The sequence below is a fragment of the Rousettus aegyptiacus genome, unplaced genomic scaffold, assembly GCF_014176215.1.
Source record: "Rousettus aegyptiacus isolate mRouAeg1 unplaced genomic scaffold, mRouAeg1.p scaffold_m13_p_4, whole genome shotgun sequence".
Taxonomy (NCBI): Eukaryota; Metazoa; Chordata; class Mammalia; order Chiroptera; family Pteropodidae; genus Rousettus; species Rousettus aegyptiacus.
The window spans coordinates 5130362-5146142 of NW_023416307.1; the positions used below are offsets into that span (position 1 = coordinate 5130362).

A 15781-nucleotide genomic window follows, 5' to 3' on the forward strand; every position below is an offset into this window, starting at 1 on the left:
GACCACACCAACGGGTGCTCGCCAGCAGGTGGGGCAAGCCGGGTGGGATCCCAGATTGAGGATCTGCCGGAGATCAAGGGAGAGCTCTGACGACCAGTTTGACAGTCGGGCTCAGGACTGGCGCCCGAAGGCCAGAGATCTACCTGGAGAGGGGGGAACAGGAAGAAAACCTTGAGAGTTCTCATGTCATATGCAGTTGTCCAAGAAAGCCTGTGTTTAGAGCCATCCAGCAAGAGCCAGGTGAGTGGCCAATTGCCGCACGTGTAATCGCTCGCTGTGAATGCTTTAAGCGCCCCTTGGGGTAACCCATCCTGGTCCTTTAACCCCAGGCTTCGGGATAAGGAGGCTGGGTGGTGAAGAGGCTTGCTCTCGTTCGCAAGAGAGTTGGGTGGAAACGCGAATTTAGGACGGGGCGTTCTTGACACCCAGACTGGCAGTCCCATTTCCCTGGTGGTGGAAAGGGTTAGAGCGTTTGCATTAAATCCCCATCTTTGCGGGGGCTCGGAGGTCTCAATAGCTTCTTTTCTGGAACGGACTGGTAGGTTCCACGTGACATTTTCCTGCCGTTCCTCCAAGTCCTTCCTTAGATGGTGGGGTAGGAGCTACCTCCCTCTCGAGAACTCCGGGTTCACCTTATAAACCGGTCTGATTATCTTGACGGTGACTGACTCTGTGATGGTGAGAGAGAGAGAGACAGCCACCACCCACCTATCTGCAGGACAGACTTTTGGCATTTTCAGCTACTTCTCATACATCGAAAAATAAAAAAATCAGGAAAAAGACTCAGTTATCGCCAAAACAAGGTCATCACTCAGTGCCCAGGGACACGTAGTCTAAACACAGTTCTGGTGTATTTGGCGTTTTAATTTCCAGCCCACAGCACATGAGAAGCATGCCGAAAGCGCACACACCACAGGAAGGAGTCGCTCCCTCCCACACTCTTCCTCCCCGCGTGTTCCTCGGACCAGCAGCTGCAGCATCACCTGGACCTCAGCACAGATCTAGATTCTCGGGCCCCGCCGCAGACCCACCCAGCCAGAGCATCCGGAGAGTCCGATGCCCGCTGGGGTTACAGCTCTCTCTGCGGGCCACAGTTCAGCTCTGGCTCTCCTATTCTAAGGACAAGTAGGAACACACGTGGACTGTAAAGGCAGACGGTGCAAATCACTGACGAGCTCTAGAGTCCCCGTGACCTACAGCTGTGCGACGCAGCTTTTCTCTCTCTTCACCCGAGGGTCACAGAATTTGGTACTTCTAGGTGCCTTGGACGTGAGGTAGAGGAGAGGTTGAGGGTGTGGGTGTGATTTCAGACCTGTCCTCTCTCGCTCACTGGCTGTGTGACACTGGGCAAATGACATAACTTCTCTGAACTTCACTTCCCACACATCGGTTAAAGCGCAAGGCTGATTTCTCTGGCCCTTCTCCAGCTCCAACCTTGTCCTATCCTCTTAGCTTAATATAATAATATGGGAAGAGATTGAGGGGAAAGTTCAGCTACCTATGTATCTATAACATTGGATGAATTGTATACATGTATACATATGTAACATATTATATATTTTATATTGCATTATGTATTGCATGCATAGCGTATACACAATCTATAATATGGGACAATATTGCTCAACAATAAATTAAGCAGCAGACGGATAAGTTTGCAGTTAGGAAGGTTTATGGTACCACCTGCAAGGTGCTTTAAGGAAGGATCACATTTCCATTCAATGTCGTTGCTTTAAAGTCCTAATGATTTGAATGACCTTGGAACCTGGAGATTAGACTGTTAAACCAGGAAAAATCAGCGGTTTCCTGCCACGCATAAATCCTTTTCCATAGTCATGATGCAGTAGCAAACTAAGGAAAGAAAAATCTAGGTTTTATGTCCAGATCTATGTCATTAATATCAGGTGGATTGGCAAATGTCTTTTGAAATACACATATCCTTTTAGAAGAATCGCAAAGATAGATGATAGATGGATGGATGGATGGATGGATGGATGGATGGATGGATAGATAGATAGATGGATGATAGGTGGATGATGATGATAGATGATAATGATAGATAGATGATAGATTGATAGATAGATAGATTGATAGATAGATAGATAGATAGATAGATGGATGATTAGGTAGGTAGATAGACACACATACACACATATAGATAGATATCTTTTTGCTATTACATTTTGCGTGGATTTTTCTCAGTTGCTCATCATGTCCATGCTTTGACGATATACCTTCCTAATTTTTCTGCTGAGAATCTATCAAGAAAACTGGTAAACCCATATCAGAAACGTGAACTAACATGTCAACTGCTAGAAAATTATTCTCACTAGCCAGAATTTTCCAGGAAAAGGTGGTCATTTAGCCTGATCTGGTTTTCTTGTATAGAAGATCATTACCTTATTTCACAGATCAACAATGGTTTCTTGAAAAAGACAGTTCAGTTTTCGGTGAGATACACATGCCCACTCAGTCTAGTTTTCATAGCTCAAAGCCAAAGTTGGTCTCATTATCCATCACAAATATCACGACATTTAGGGGTGCCGTATGGGCAGCCATTCCAGAAATCTGCAGGATGTATGGCTTTGGAATGAAGAAGTAAAACTTAGTAGATGGGATTAATTAATTTATTTTTTCTGTTGACTTTTTATGACTGCAGATATAATAAAATTCTAATCAAGTACTTTTTTCAAAAATCTGAAAATGATAATAGAGAAACATAATTTAATTTAGTATCTTTTTCAACTGCCTAAAACTCAATAAAATTCAGTACGAAATCTTGAGGTAGCCACTGTTTTAAGAACCACCGAATAACATTCGCAATTTACTTCCGGCGTGCTCAGAAAGCCAGGCTGTCCGCGTGCACACGCTTGGGGCTACGTTGTAATTCTACCAGACGTTTGATCCAGAACTGAGTTCCCTATCGCCCCCTGAAGTCCCGTACTCCATAAGAAAGAAGAAAAATGAATTTGATGATAGATATTTTCCATTCTCCTGTATTTAAAATTCAGGGGTCAAATTGAAATTTTAATTGCCCCCAGATACAGGAAACGGGAGACATAAAGCATTCATTTTCCCTAGCTTGCAAGTTTATATTGCAAGCTTCTATAGTTCACACAAAATATTGCTCTTTGGCACATGAAATCTGATGGTTTTAGAAAAGAAGAATTAGGTGTTCCTTTGATCTCACTTATAAATGCATCTGAGCCACACCTTACTATGATAATGCTTTTCATTTCCCCAGAGCCCTGCCGTTATAACTCCCTAGCCCCTTTGTGAGGAAGGAGAAGGCCGTGGGGGGTCTCACTCCAGGGATCACCCGTGAGCAGCAGCATGTAGCTCTCCCCTGACTCCTCCAGCATTCAACTCAGCCTCGTGACTTTCAGGGCTTAGGAAATAGCTTAGAGTGAAGAATTGTTTTCTCTGAGAATTATGCCCAAACATTCCTGCTAAAGCAGACAGTCATCACTTAATCTCTGTAAATGACTACGATTTTGGCAGGTGTCAGCTGGTACAGAAATTGCTCACGCATTAATTTTTTTTTTTTTTTTAAGCACAGGGCAATGAGAGGGGACTCTTTTTTTTTTTTTTTAAAGTATTATCATCTCACAGTTGTGCCCGGCCACTGCAGTGACTTACCTGAAATGAATTCGTGTTTGGTTTCTTGGTGGCACATAGTCCCCCAGCTTGGTGGCTGAGGCAGACACAACTGATGGCCTTTCTTCAAAACACCGAATGCCAAGTATTCAGAATGAGCTCGTACACAGCATTCCCCCGGGTCACCCACTGCCTTTGACACAGTGTTCTTCAAAAATGCCACGGGGTGCCCAAGGAATGGGAAGTTTCGAAATGGCTACAAAACCTGCGGGAAGCCTCTGCACCATTACGGCGCCGACTGGCATTCTTACAGAGGCAGTAGAATTCTCCAGAATCCTTTTCCTGCCTTCGTCTCTCCTTGGTTCCTAAGACCAGGTGTTAGATCACGGCGGGCATTTAAAAGGGCTGAGTTATCATGCTTTGATGGCTGTTGAGTTAAGAGAGTTGGTTTGTCTGCAAGAAAACTTCAGGTTTTTCACTGTGGTCATCAGGAAGCTAAGAATGTGTCACACAGATAAGAGGAGGGAGGAGTCAAGGACAACGCCATCCAGAGGCACTGAATTAACTCCGTGACTGACTGAAATAGAATGTTCTAGAAAAAGACGTTTTCGTACTTCTGAGGGAAAGGGATGACAAGGGGCTTGTTCTGGGACCTGGCCCCATGGCCTTTTGCCCACGAGGCCAGTGCTTAAAATACTCAGCCAGTCAGAGGCCTCCCACATGTGTGTCGGGCCTGCGTGACTCAGGCTGTTTGTGTTCAGGTCAAGTGTTGCGGGCTACGGGGCTGAATCACAGTCCAGATTTGCCTCGGTGACACATGAAGAGGGGGTGTTGCATTCGAACTGCACAAATATTATGCTTAAGTATTTTTCCTTATTTTGGAGCCAAGCGAGTCTTTTTCATGATAAAATCACGGCCATATAGTGGGTCCTTTTTTCTGGTGTGGAATTTGAGACAGTGTCGGTTGTGCCAAGGGGCCTGGCAGCAGGAAAAAAAAAAAAAAAAACAGCAAGGCACGGAGATTCGAAACCATAATGCAAGTTAGAAAATTTAGTTTTCTAATTGTAGCGATTAGGAGCCAGGTTAGCACGTCCGTCTCCCACCCCGTCTCCTGCCCTGGGCTGAGGGGTACGGAATCAAGGGACCCTCTTTCTAACAGGATTGGGCCAGGGCACGTGAACAAGAACTTGATCGTTGCAACAAGCAGGCTGCTTCTCCAATCTCGTTCCCAGGCCACTTGACGATGGGTGGTGGGGGAGGGGGTTGTGAAATCAGACAGACAGCGCCTCTTTACTCAAACCATCGGGGTGAGGCAGGAGCTCACCCGCGGCTGCATCGGGCACATCGGAGCACCGGTCCGTTTGACAAGCCCGAGTCTCCGGTTTAAAGACAGTCCGATGGGGGATTAAGGGAGGAAGCAGGAGCTCCAGCCCTCCAGCCTGCCCCATGCAGCCTGCTCCCAGGGGCCCACCTACCCACCCCGGATTCCCGGGCCCCTGGGGAAGCTCGCGCAGTCTGCTGGGAGTGTCCCCCGAGCTCCAGTGGGCCTGGCCCACCGGGGCTCCCGGGCTGGATGAGGCCCAGGCTCCACCTTCCAGTCAGTTCCCTCGAGGTGCACCTGGGAGAGTCGACTTCAGGGAAGAAAGAATGCTCGCGAAAAGCTTGCAGGAAAGGACGAGCGAGGGGCTGTGGGCTGCCCCGCGCGCCCTGCGTTTGACAGGAAATCCGGCCTCTCCGGGGGCTGTGGGTTTGCAGCCACACCTCGTTTCCTGTTGGAAGGGGTGTGCCCGCCGAGCCCCGGGGCCCACTCTGCTGCCTCTGAGACCTGCCGGGTGTTGGGCTTGCAGTAAGGAGCCGCCGTTCCGAGGCCCCTGGGGAGCACCTCCCCTGGCTGCCATAGCTTAGCCCGCAGCACGTGGCCAAGAGCCAGCAATTAATGCACCTTGTCACCACTACCGCCACCAAGCCTCGTGTGCCCACTGCCTTCGCCCAATGGCGGAAATGGTTGCAGAGGGTTGGGTTGGGTGCGGAGCCCAGATTGGGGGACCGCCCAGTGGCCAGTGTGACGAAAGGGGCCCCAGTCTGCTGTGGGCACAACGGCCCCAAATTCCCATTGGCAGCCAGCCCAATCTGCAAAATATTCAGCAAATCCACGCGGGGGTGGTGAGGGGCGAGGGAGGGAAAGGACGAGAAAACCCAAATTTTAGAAAATCCACAATACATTTTCTGATCTCTTCCTTCCCTCCCTTCCCCCTCCCCCTCCCTCCCCACCCCCTCCCCACAATAGGACATCGTCAGAAACTAGACGATCAGACCAAGCCCGGGAGCTTGTCCTTTTCCGAGCGGCTCAGTGAGCTGGAGCAGCTGCGGCGCACGGCCGTGAGGGCCGGCCCACACCACCCAGCCCCCACTCCCAACCCTCGGGCCGCCTTGAACCACTCCGCGGCCTTTAACCCTCAGCCTCAGAGTCAGATGCAGGGTAAGTACTTCCCGTCCCGCCTCGCCCTCGCCCTGGGGCAGAGCCCGCCCAGAGCAGCCCCAGCGTCCCCTCCCCTCCCCGCCTCGGCTCCCAGCGTGGGCCGCAGACCACCAGTCTTGGAGATTGTTAGGCACGTGGTCTCCGCCTGGCCCAGACCTGCCTGAGTTAGCTCCGCGCTGTCACGAGATCCCCAGGCGGAGCGGTCCCGCCACCTAGGACATGCAGGGACCACAGAGAGAAGTGTATAGATAATACCTTGACTCCTTTAAGAGTTAGCTTTGGCTGGGCCATTTTCTTACTTTACCTGTTAGTCTCGAACGCAGACAGACAGACACACACACACACAAGCAAGGCACAGGTCAGGATGTTTCAAGTTATTGTATTCAGATTACGTGTGTATCTGATGTCCATTTTTGTGTAAGGGTAAAGAGAGAGCAGAAATGTCTGGATGCCATCGCAGCAGAGGTACTGTTTGCGATAAATAAATTTGCAGCCAGTAAAGAATGCAGGTTATCCCCCAAGCCCCGCTTCACGCCCTTACGGGGTTAGCTGGCAACTGCAAAAATACTGCGAAATACAATAATCGCACAAAACCCACTATGCCAAATTAGATAATACACCACGTTCGTTTGCGCTGTAGAAACACTGACGTCAACGAGTATATCTGCTCTGTGATGGCATTTCGAATGTCTGAAACGCGGTGGTTTTCTTCGTGCCGTGCAGGGCACAGCTGTGTGTGATGTGGGCACAGTAAGAGTCCTTTCCCCGGGCGGGTGGTCAGCCAGGGACGGGCCACTTGTCCTCCTGGGACAGTGGAAATTAGCTTCCCTGGGCATTGCTCCCTGTGAGCTGTATTGTGGGATGTGCAAGTGTCCTAGGTTCTTCAGGGTTTTCAGGGTGAGAGCTCGATCTCGGGGTTTGCACGTGTGGGTTCCCAAGAAGCGTGCACACTCCCTTTGCACAGAGCCTGATTGATGGGCGATGCCATTAGCTCTCGGTTCTGTTTCTATGGAAGCTTCTTTAATTCGAGTGGAAAATTTCCAAAGAAATCTTCCCGTAAGATACCGCGCACACAGCTGTTAAGTGGCCTGTCTGCAGAGTGGCCCTTTGGTGTATAAACAGAAACATAAAGCTCGATTTTGGGGGGCTACCTCTCATCTACAGCCTCAGGGGTATTTAGAAACAGGTCCCACGAACTCGTCGGTTTCCTGGTGCTTAATGATCATGAGTACTTATTCAAAATATGCATGTTAATTTTTTTAAATGCCAAAATGCAAGTGCTGCGTGTGGTAAATTAAATCCAATGGCACATTAAGTGAGAGAGATGGGCTTGGGGTGAAACAACACTTTTCTTCCAAAAAGAATAAAATCCTCGAGGAGATTTCTCGATCTTGTGTTTAGGACCATTTAAAGTTCATTCATGTCATCTTCGGGACTCCCCTCTGTCACATCCGAGGGGAGACTCTATTTTCTTATTCTGTCCTCGCCTACCTGACCATTCACGCTAGTAGGTCGACGAACAGGTTTGCCGTTTTTGGATATCGCCACCAGAAACTAGTAAGCATTTTTAAAGTTCAGCCACACGGGGCAAGTTGAAACTGTCCCCATCCAGCCGGCTCGTTGCAAACAGTCTGGGCGCGGAGTGAATCAGATCTGATGTCCCTCCTTATCTGATGCACTCTTTTCACCAGAAAGAACAGGGGGCGGGGGGCGTGGGCGGGGGCGGGCGGGGCCAGTGTGTCCGCCCAGGCACCACGTGGACATGGACGGCGTTTCCCAGCCTTGGGTACCATGTGCTCAGTAGAGTGTGGGGATTAACAGAGAGCATCATTGCCCTTTCTGGTTGCCTTTGGAACCTGTTCCCTTCTGCAGCATCTGCGCACTGCTAACCAGCTGTTAGGGCGCCCTTGGGGGTTAGCGGCTACTCCGCAGAACGTGTTAACTGCAGGGCTGATGTTCTTTCTTTCCCAACTGTGATTTGCCATCCAGTGCTTCACTTTTAAAATTGTGAGAACGACTTTTAAAAAATAAGTGTCCAAGATATTTTCAAATAAAACTACTTTTCCTTTTTCTTTCTGTTTTTTTTTTTCCTTTCTGTTTTGTTTTTGTTTTTGCTTTTGTTTTGTTTCCGTAAGAAAATGCTTTTTACCCTAGTCATGTTCTGAGTAGACCCTTGGGGTTTCCCCCCTGCCCCCCTGAAATTAGAAAGTTAACAGGGATAATAGTAAAGTCTCTTTCAGCCAGAGCCTTCGTTCTGCTCTTGAGAAGGTGGGAAATGGTTATTTGCCAGGCTTAGCTCCGGAGCTCCTGTAATGTGTTTAAGAAGATGCTTAATATAAAAATTCAGCATGTGTTTATGGCTCTCTTTGAAAGGGCAGCAGTCGTTGTAAGAAAAATATCCCAAAAGGTAGTCAGAGTGGCGACATGCAGATGTGTGAATGTTTTCAGCTTTGGGGACATGTCAGCAACTGTGAGCTCAAAGCGGTCGTGGTTTGCAGGAGAGGCTGGGCAGCCTTGTCTTGCTGGGGCTTTATCGGGGAGTCATACTTGTCCCTTTAACTTCGTCAGTAGGAAATCACAAATGTAGGGTACCGTCTCTGTTTACCCAGAATTAGATGTGCTTGAGAATCACTCAAAATAGACATCTCAAATCATCTGAGGCAGGGTACAGATGGAAAAGGGCATAGATTGCCATGACACCAAACCGCTGTTGGTGTGTTGAGGTTTTAACTATAAAAGAGCTGAGGTTAATGTCAACTTCCTATTTTACCAGGTCTTAAAATTGAATTAGAAAGCCATTTTGTCATTTCGGCTACACCCTTAGGCAAGTCGAGAACATCAGCATGAACTTCTATGGCCGAGCTTTAGAATTCTTCTGCAGTCATGGGAAGGAAAAAGGGCATGTGTCCTTTAAAAAAAAATGAAATGGGGCAGATTCTAGAAAGATAAGGCGCTGAGATCAACTCGGTCTCACCTCCTTCCCCTTAGAGATGGCTGCAGGCCACCGAAGCGCGTAACTTTAAGACTCCAACTCCTGATTTGCCAACCTCGAAGAGCCGCATGTAACGCTTCGTAACCCCCTTCCTTCTGGGAAGATGGCGATGAAGTGCTGGCTGCTCGTGCAGGGAACTGTCACAGCCAGAGAGACTCGGAGGTCCGTTTTGCTGTTCTCGTGTGCGTTGCCCTAAGCAACAAGGCGTGAGGTTTCACTCTTGAATTGGACCGCTTGTGATGCATTTGGGCACGGGTCAGACCTCTGTACACGTTATTATTCCCTTCTCACCACAATCCTGTGGTGCGGTTCGGAGACAGAGAAACTGAACCTCAGAGGGCGACAAGTGCCCGACTTCTCCAAGATCGTGAGTGATCGACCTGGACTGAAAGCCAGCCGGTGCTCGCGGGGTGACGGCTTCTCCTGGGCTCACACTCTTGGAATCAGGGATCAGTTAGACACACAGGTCTGACTTGGGTGGAGAGACATTCCAGTTGCCCACGGGGAGACGGGGGGCAGTGCTGGGCTGGTCATTCCTTTGGCCGTCCTATGTCTAAGGTGTTCTATTAGTATTAGATGTCGATGATAATAATAACAACTTTAGGGCCAGACTCTATGGCGGGTTCCTTAATAAACTGCCTCCTTTTGGGACACATGCATTTATTTTCAAAGATGGAGAGAAAAGAAAACTTAACTGAGAATAATGAATCTCTGAGCATGAGTGAATGTGGGCTCGGTGGGGAGCGAGCACCACCCTTTGTTTACTGTTTTGGGGTGACAGCCCGGCCTGCCCCCATGTAAGAGCCTCTCTTGTGGGCCCCACTGGGTCCAAAGCCTTCTTAACATCCAAACCCGGGCAACATCTGACCAGCCCATAGGAGTGTGGGTGCCTCTCTTTGAGGGTTGCATGTGGCCTGAGGGATCCCTTGCCTCTCAGATCATCTCCTGATATTCAGTATTCCAAATGGCTTTTGTTTTGATAGCGATTTACCCCAAACGCTAAGATTACTTTGGGAAGACTGCATTCTTGCTCGGTCTGTGAAGCTCTTTGAGATACTGAATCGACTTTGTTTCTCAGCTGCGCGGGGTCACTTAGATCAGCCTTCATCTGCTGGATCGACAAAAGGAAAATGCACTTTCCCGCTTTCCGGTGGGAGGAAGAGGCGAATCCCCTTTCCAGGCTTGGGGGTGAAGAGAAAATCAGATTGTGTAGCAACTCCTCTCCCCTTCCCTCCTCTTCCCTTCCCTTCTTCCCCACCCCCCGCCCCCACTCCCCACGGCTTCCTTCCTCCTCTAGCAGTTGCGAAGTTCAAAAACAAAGGGCAGGTGGAGGCTGGTTGGTTACCTTGGAAGTAGAGGCTACAATCAAACACCAGAAATGCTCATCTGTCAATCTGTAAACGATCATTTTAATGGTTTCGCAAAGCAAAGTATTCGGAGTGCTGGAACACAACTCGTAGGACTGTTTCGTGCTGTAAACGTGAAAATAACTCCTATCTAGGTGTAGTTTGAGAGCCTTTCAAGGTCAACGACATCAGAACCTTATACTGAAAACAAGCCGGAATCAGGTGTTCCCATGAATAAATAGAAATAAATAAATGTAGGAAGGGAGGGAGGGAGGAAAAGGGAGGGAGGGAGGGAAGGCGAAGGGAAGAAGGAAGAAAGGAGGGAGAAGTAAGGAGAGGAAGAATTCCGAAGAGACGGAAGGAATTGGACAAATCAAAAGGCCTCTTCCGGCCTGACCTCGTCTTAGTTCCGTCCGTCTTCCTTCTTCTCCTCCTTCTTCCGCCACCTTCTCCTCAGGGAATGATAAGGAGACGATGGATGCGGAATGGAGCTCCGACGTGTGAGTTGGAACCAGCTGGTGGCGCTGCGGCCGCCTTCTCCCAAGCAGGCAGCAAGGCCGCAAAGCTAATGGAACTAGATGCCTTCTCAAGGCCGGAACCGAGGACTCAGCTTCTGCTTTCTCTGTTCCTGGCCGGTGCAACATAAACTGTAAGTTTAAGGAACGTTTGGAAAGTTCATGCTAACGAATTACATCCTAGACATTCAGGAAAAGGGAGAGAAGGATGGGGCGAAGCTAAGTCTTTGTTTTCTCCTTTTAGAAAGCCCCCAAGGCCTGTGCCTCGGGGTCTGCCTGTGGCCTTCGTCGCGTGCATCCACGGCGGCTGCGCCCCTTTGTCCGGTCCCTTCGCTGCCCACTCGCTCCCGTGAGCTCCGTCGCGGTGCTGGGCGCGGCAGCCCGCCCTGGCCTCTGCTCCCTGTGCTCTGTTTATGGGTAGGCATGGTCACCACACACAACTGCTTTGAGCAGCGCGGCTCAAACGCCGTGATGTGTTTACAAGCACCTCACGGCTAAGTACTTCGTAAAGCAAGCGAGCTGTCGGCACCCGCATCGTAAACCGCGCCGCAGCGGGGCCGCGTCTTCCGGCCACACGTTTCCATGGACGCCGTTCAAGGGGACCAGACCGTGTGTTCCGGAGCGCGTTGTTAACGCCTCGTGGGTATCTTTCCCAATTAAAAAAGCAAGAAGGGTTCGCGTTAGGGCTTGATCTTCATGATAAAATATTTCCTTCCATGGACTTAGTACGTGCTGGACTTTTCCCTTATTCTTGTAATCTATAAGCCACATGCATGCATGCACACATGCATGCACACGCACATGCACACACGCATGCACGCACACACAAAGGTTTTGTTCAGGAGAGCGTGGTTTTTAACAAAGCCACGATTGGAACACTTATTTGATATTGATGGTTAAACGGCAGGCGAGTTAAGCTGAAAATCTAACAGCCAGGAAAGAGCAGAACACAGCGGCTAAGAACGGAGGTTCAGCAGGCAGCCTGCCTTTGCCTAAGACTGGCCTCCGCCACACTTACTGTAGGACTTTTGGCAAGGTGCTTAGCCTCTGAAAGCCTCAGTTTCCCTCTCTGCAAAATGAGAGGCGTAATTCTACTTAGAGATCCTTGGACCGCTGTGAAACATGAAGCAATGGGCATTAAAGCCAGCCGGTGGGTGAGACCCAGTAACATCCGCAGTCAGCATCCGCAGAGCCAAGCGTGTTAGCTTAGCTTCCTGTGGCCGCCGAGACAAAGTGCCACCAATTTGGTGGCTTAAAAAAAAAAAAAAAAAACCCAGAAAGTTATTCTCGCACAGTTCTGGAAACAAGCAGTCTAAAACCAAGGCGTCAGCAGGGCCTCATCTCCTCCGAAGCCCCTGGGGAAGTAGTTCGCCTTGCCTCTTCTAGGCTCTGGCGGCTCCGGGCATTCCTGGGCTTGTGACCACATGGCTCATCCCTGCCTCCGTCTGCACATGGCCTTCGTCTGTGTCATCACCTCTTCTTCCTCTTACGAGGACACTTGTCGTTGGATTTAGGCCCCACCCAGATAGCCCGCTGTGATCTCCTCTCATCCTTCGCTTGATGACATCTGCAAAGACGCTCGTTTCCACGTAAGGGCACACTCACAGCTGCCTGGGCCAGAACAGGGACGTAGCTTTGGCAGGGCTCCGTTCTACCCGTTACGTCAAGGTAGAAAGGGTGGGGAGCGGGGGTCCGGGGAGTCCAGAGACAGGCTTCGCATGGCCATCCCCCAGAACACAGAGACCGTGGGCCGGGAGGCGTGGACTCGGCGTCCCGTGCCGGGGAGTCTCCACCGTGCCTCCTGGCTACTATCATGTCAGCCCATCATTTGCCAGGACCCGTGGTGCTTTTATTTCCCAGCCAGAAGAATGTATGATTTTTTTTTTTTTTCCGCCCCTAGATGAGGTCAAGTATTTCTTAAAAGTTTCTAGAGCAGGTGGAACCAGAAGGCCCCGCAGTGGTAGAGCAAGGAGTGTGGAGGGAGCAATGTGGACCAGAAGCTGGTCGCCAGCAGCTCCCGACCTCGTGGAGGGCAGCAAGCCTGGGCCCGGAAGACGCCGCGAGGACCGCCCCCAGCCAGTTGGGAGGGACTCAAGAATGCGGCCTCCCGGAACTAGGCATGTCACCGTTGTTTTGAACAAGCTGCGTTTTTTTTTTTTTTTTTTTTTAGCGTGGCATCATTGACCAGAGACACCCATTTCAAAAGGCTGGTGATTCACTTTGCATAGCTCAGAATCCCAAATTTACAAATCACCCAAAGATAGCCTTGCAAATTTGGATATGTTAAAAAAAAAAAAAAAAAAGACTTAGACTGCGGCCACGGAATAGTATCAAAGTTTACCACAAGTTTATACTAAGAGAGGAACAATATATGCTGATATTTAAAAAAAAAAAAAAAAAAGGCTCTGGGTAGAAAGCTGCTGTGTCTTCTGGTCATTAGTTGTTCTCCAAACTGAGTTGGTTTTACTCATTTGCATTATTTTTCCTGACATCATGGAATAGAAAGAAATGCAGGCCCACTCTAATTCGGTTATTTTAAGGGCTCTTTCAAATTCCACACGTGCGATTTAAATAATGCTGAGGAACTGTAATTATTGCTGTCTTGTCTTATTTCTCTCTGGCCCTCGAAACGCCACAGCCCCGACTTTCAGGGGAAAAGATGCAGCGGCAGAGGGGTTTTCTGGGCTCCGTTGTCAAGGGCTAGCTACCTCCCTGTGCATTTGTGCCGTATTTTCACATTTTGCTTTCAAAGCCTTAGCTCCACCTGAGCTTTCTTCTGATTGAACAATCGCCTTCAACTGGGAGAATTACCCAATTGTTATGGAGATTAAAGATAGGGATTGCAAAATGCTTGCAAATAAAATCTTCGCGGACAAACCCAGTTTCCTCTCATAGACTTTTCTTCCGTAATCTCTTGCTGGCAGAACATATTATGTGTTGATACCAGAGATTCGGTTACCAACCACAGTAAATAAAACAAAATTAAAAAAAAAAAATAGTATAGCACTCACCCCAAACACAAACATTGGCCGACCGTGTTCATTTTCTGCTGCTTTGTGCACTGCCGGAGGGCCGACGGGGAGAAAAGGAATCTAGCCATTCTTATCCAGGCGATTTTTGGTCATGAAGCTATGGGAAGTCTTCGGATTGAGTGTGAGCCGGTTCGGGCCCTCCTAAGTGGTATGGAATACAACATTGATGTTGAAAAGAAATAAGCCTTTTCAAGAGAGAACAGAAACAGAACCATGGCACCAAGTGCCTGAATGAGCTGAGGACAGGGCGGGTCAGGCAGGAAAGGCGGTCACTTCCTTTGGACACGGGCTCACACGCCACGGGCCTGGGCACTGCCATTGCCTCACACCACCCGACGGTCAGCTAGGGCTTAGAACATTCCAAATACGGTTTCGAGGTTTTGGAAGATGTCTTTGGTTATGATCATAGCGAGAGTTAACTCAGCCCGCTGGCAAAGGGGATTCTCCTTAAGACAGAGCCCCCTGCCCGTCCCCCTGGAGGGAGTGTGGACGAAAGGGGGGAGGCGCTGACCCACACGTCTCATGTCACCTAACTGCCACCGGGAGGCTGTGTGTGTGAAACCCGAGCTTTAAAGCACACAGCTCCAACGGGAATAGTGCTGATGTCTGCTCTCCACCTTGGTTCTTCCGCCCAGGGTCTCTGAATCTAAGCCTCCCTAAGTCTCAGTGGTCAGTTCCGGTTAACGAGGTCCGAGCCCCTGTCGTGGTTGAAGCCCAGTCCTCCCGGGAGTGGAGCGAGGGTGTGCCGCGATCCTTCAGTGCCGGGGTTGGGTTGCGACCACGTGGGGGCATCGACAGCAGCGCGTCCCGAGGCAAGGCCTGTGAGTCAGGCCTCCGAGGGGTCTGGGTGTGTCGGCACACCTCTGGGTGTCAGCGGTTCACCAGTCTGGGACAGTTAAGTCCCCAGATCCGTGACTTGCTGGTTTCCTCAGCAGAAGCGGCCCGCTGGACCGTACAGCTTTGTGTGTTTGAGCCGAGTCGCTCCAAGGCCAGACCCCACACCCAGAGAGCTTCTGCCGTGTGGCTCCCACGTCCGTCTGTGGAAGGGCTACTTCCACACTCTTCCTTAGGTTTGTTAGAAGAACATCTTGAGGAAAGAAGGGAGGGAGAAATAATCTGACCGGCGACTGCATTTCTTGGAGTTGCAGGTCACAGGAGGGACACGAACGCGGTGGTTTTATCGCGTCTCGCGGGATCGTTGCACACTTGCGGCCGCTCACGCTCCATTAGTGCATCTCTCTGCACGTATCGGATGGCGAATTATACAGTGATAACGTTATTAAAATATCTGGGAAAGCCGGCGCCGGCCCAAGGGCTCGGCCCGGCACGGCTGCCCGTGGAGTGGTTTATTTAGATCGCTCCCCTCGAGGTCTGCTCGTCTTTGTCTTTATCGGCACGTCGTAAATCGCCGGCTTGGTGGAATAAACGTAGCGGCCGGGGTTTTCGGCCGTGCGTCTGTCTGCGGGTCGTCCAGCAGGGCTCGTGGGTCGTCCAGCAGGGCTCGTATCTGAAGGAAGAACCCGGGAGTTTTTGAAACGGGCAGTTATTCCCCCGCCCGGCCCCTAGTTTTGAATTGCGACATATGTTTGCGATGGCGTCTCTACCTGGGCGGTTTTTGTGGCAGCTCCCGCAGGAAGATTGTGACAGACGCGGTTCGCACGTTTACCTAAGCGATTGCAGCTCCCATCTGTAGCACGGGCTGCTGCTGTTGGGCATTGACTCCCCACCGCCGGCCACCCATGGGGTTCATGATGTGGTCCCAAGGGTCCCGCCCGCCAGGCCTGCTTGGGGACCGGGCAGCCACATGACCTGGCAGCCAC

At 50.2% G+C, this 15781-nt stretch overlaps 1 protein-coding gene across 4 annotated transcripts in view; it reads left to right on the plus strand.

Annotated features, from left to right (window-relative positions):
- RUNX1 (RUNX family transcription factor 1) overlaps window positions 1-15781 on the plus strand; it is a 227903-nt gene that overhangs the window by 182056 nt on the left and 30066 nt on the right. For 3 of the 4 annotated variants that reach the window (XM_016164079.2, XM_016164078.2, XM_016164080.2), the window contains exon 7: window positions 5885-6076. The exons of the other annotated variant lie outside the window; for it this stretch is intronic. In XM_016164079.2, coding sequence (XP_016019565.1) covers window positions 5885-6076 — 192 coding nt within the window. The remainder of the gene's footprint in view (window positions 1-5884; window positions 6077-15781) is intronic. 4 annotated transcript variants of the gene reach the window in all.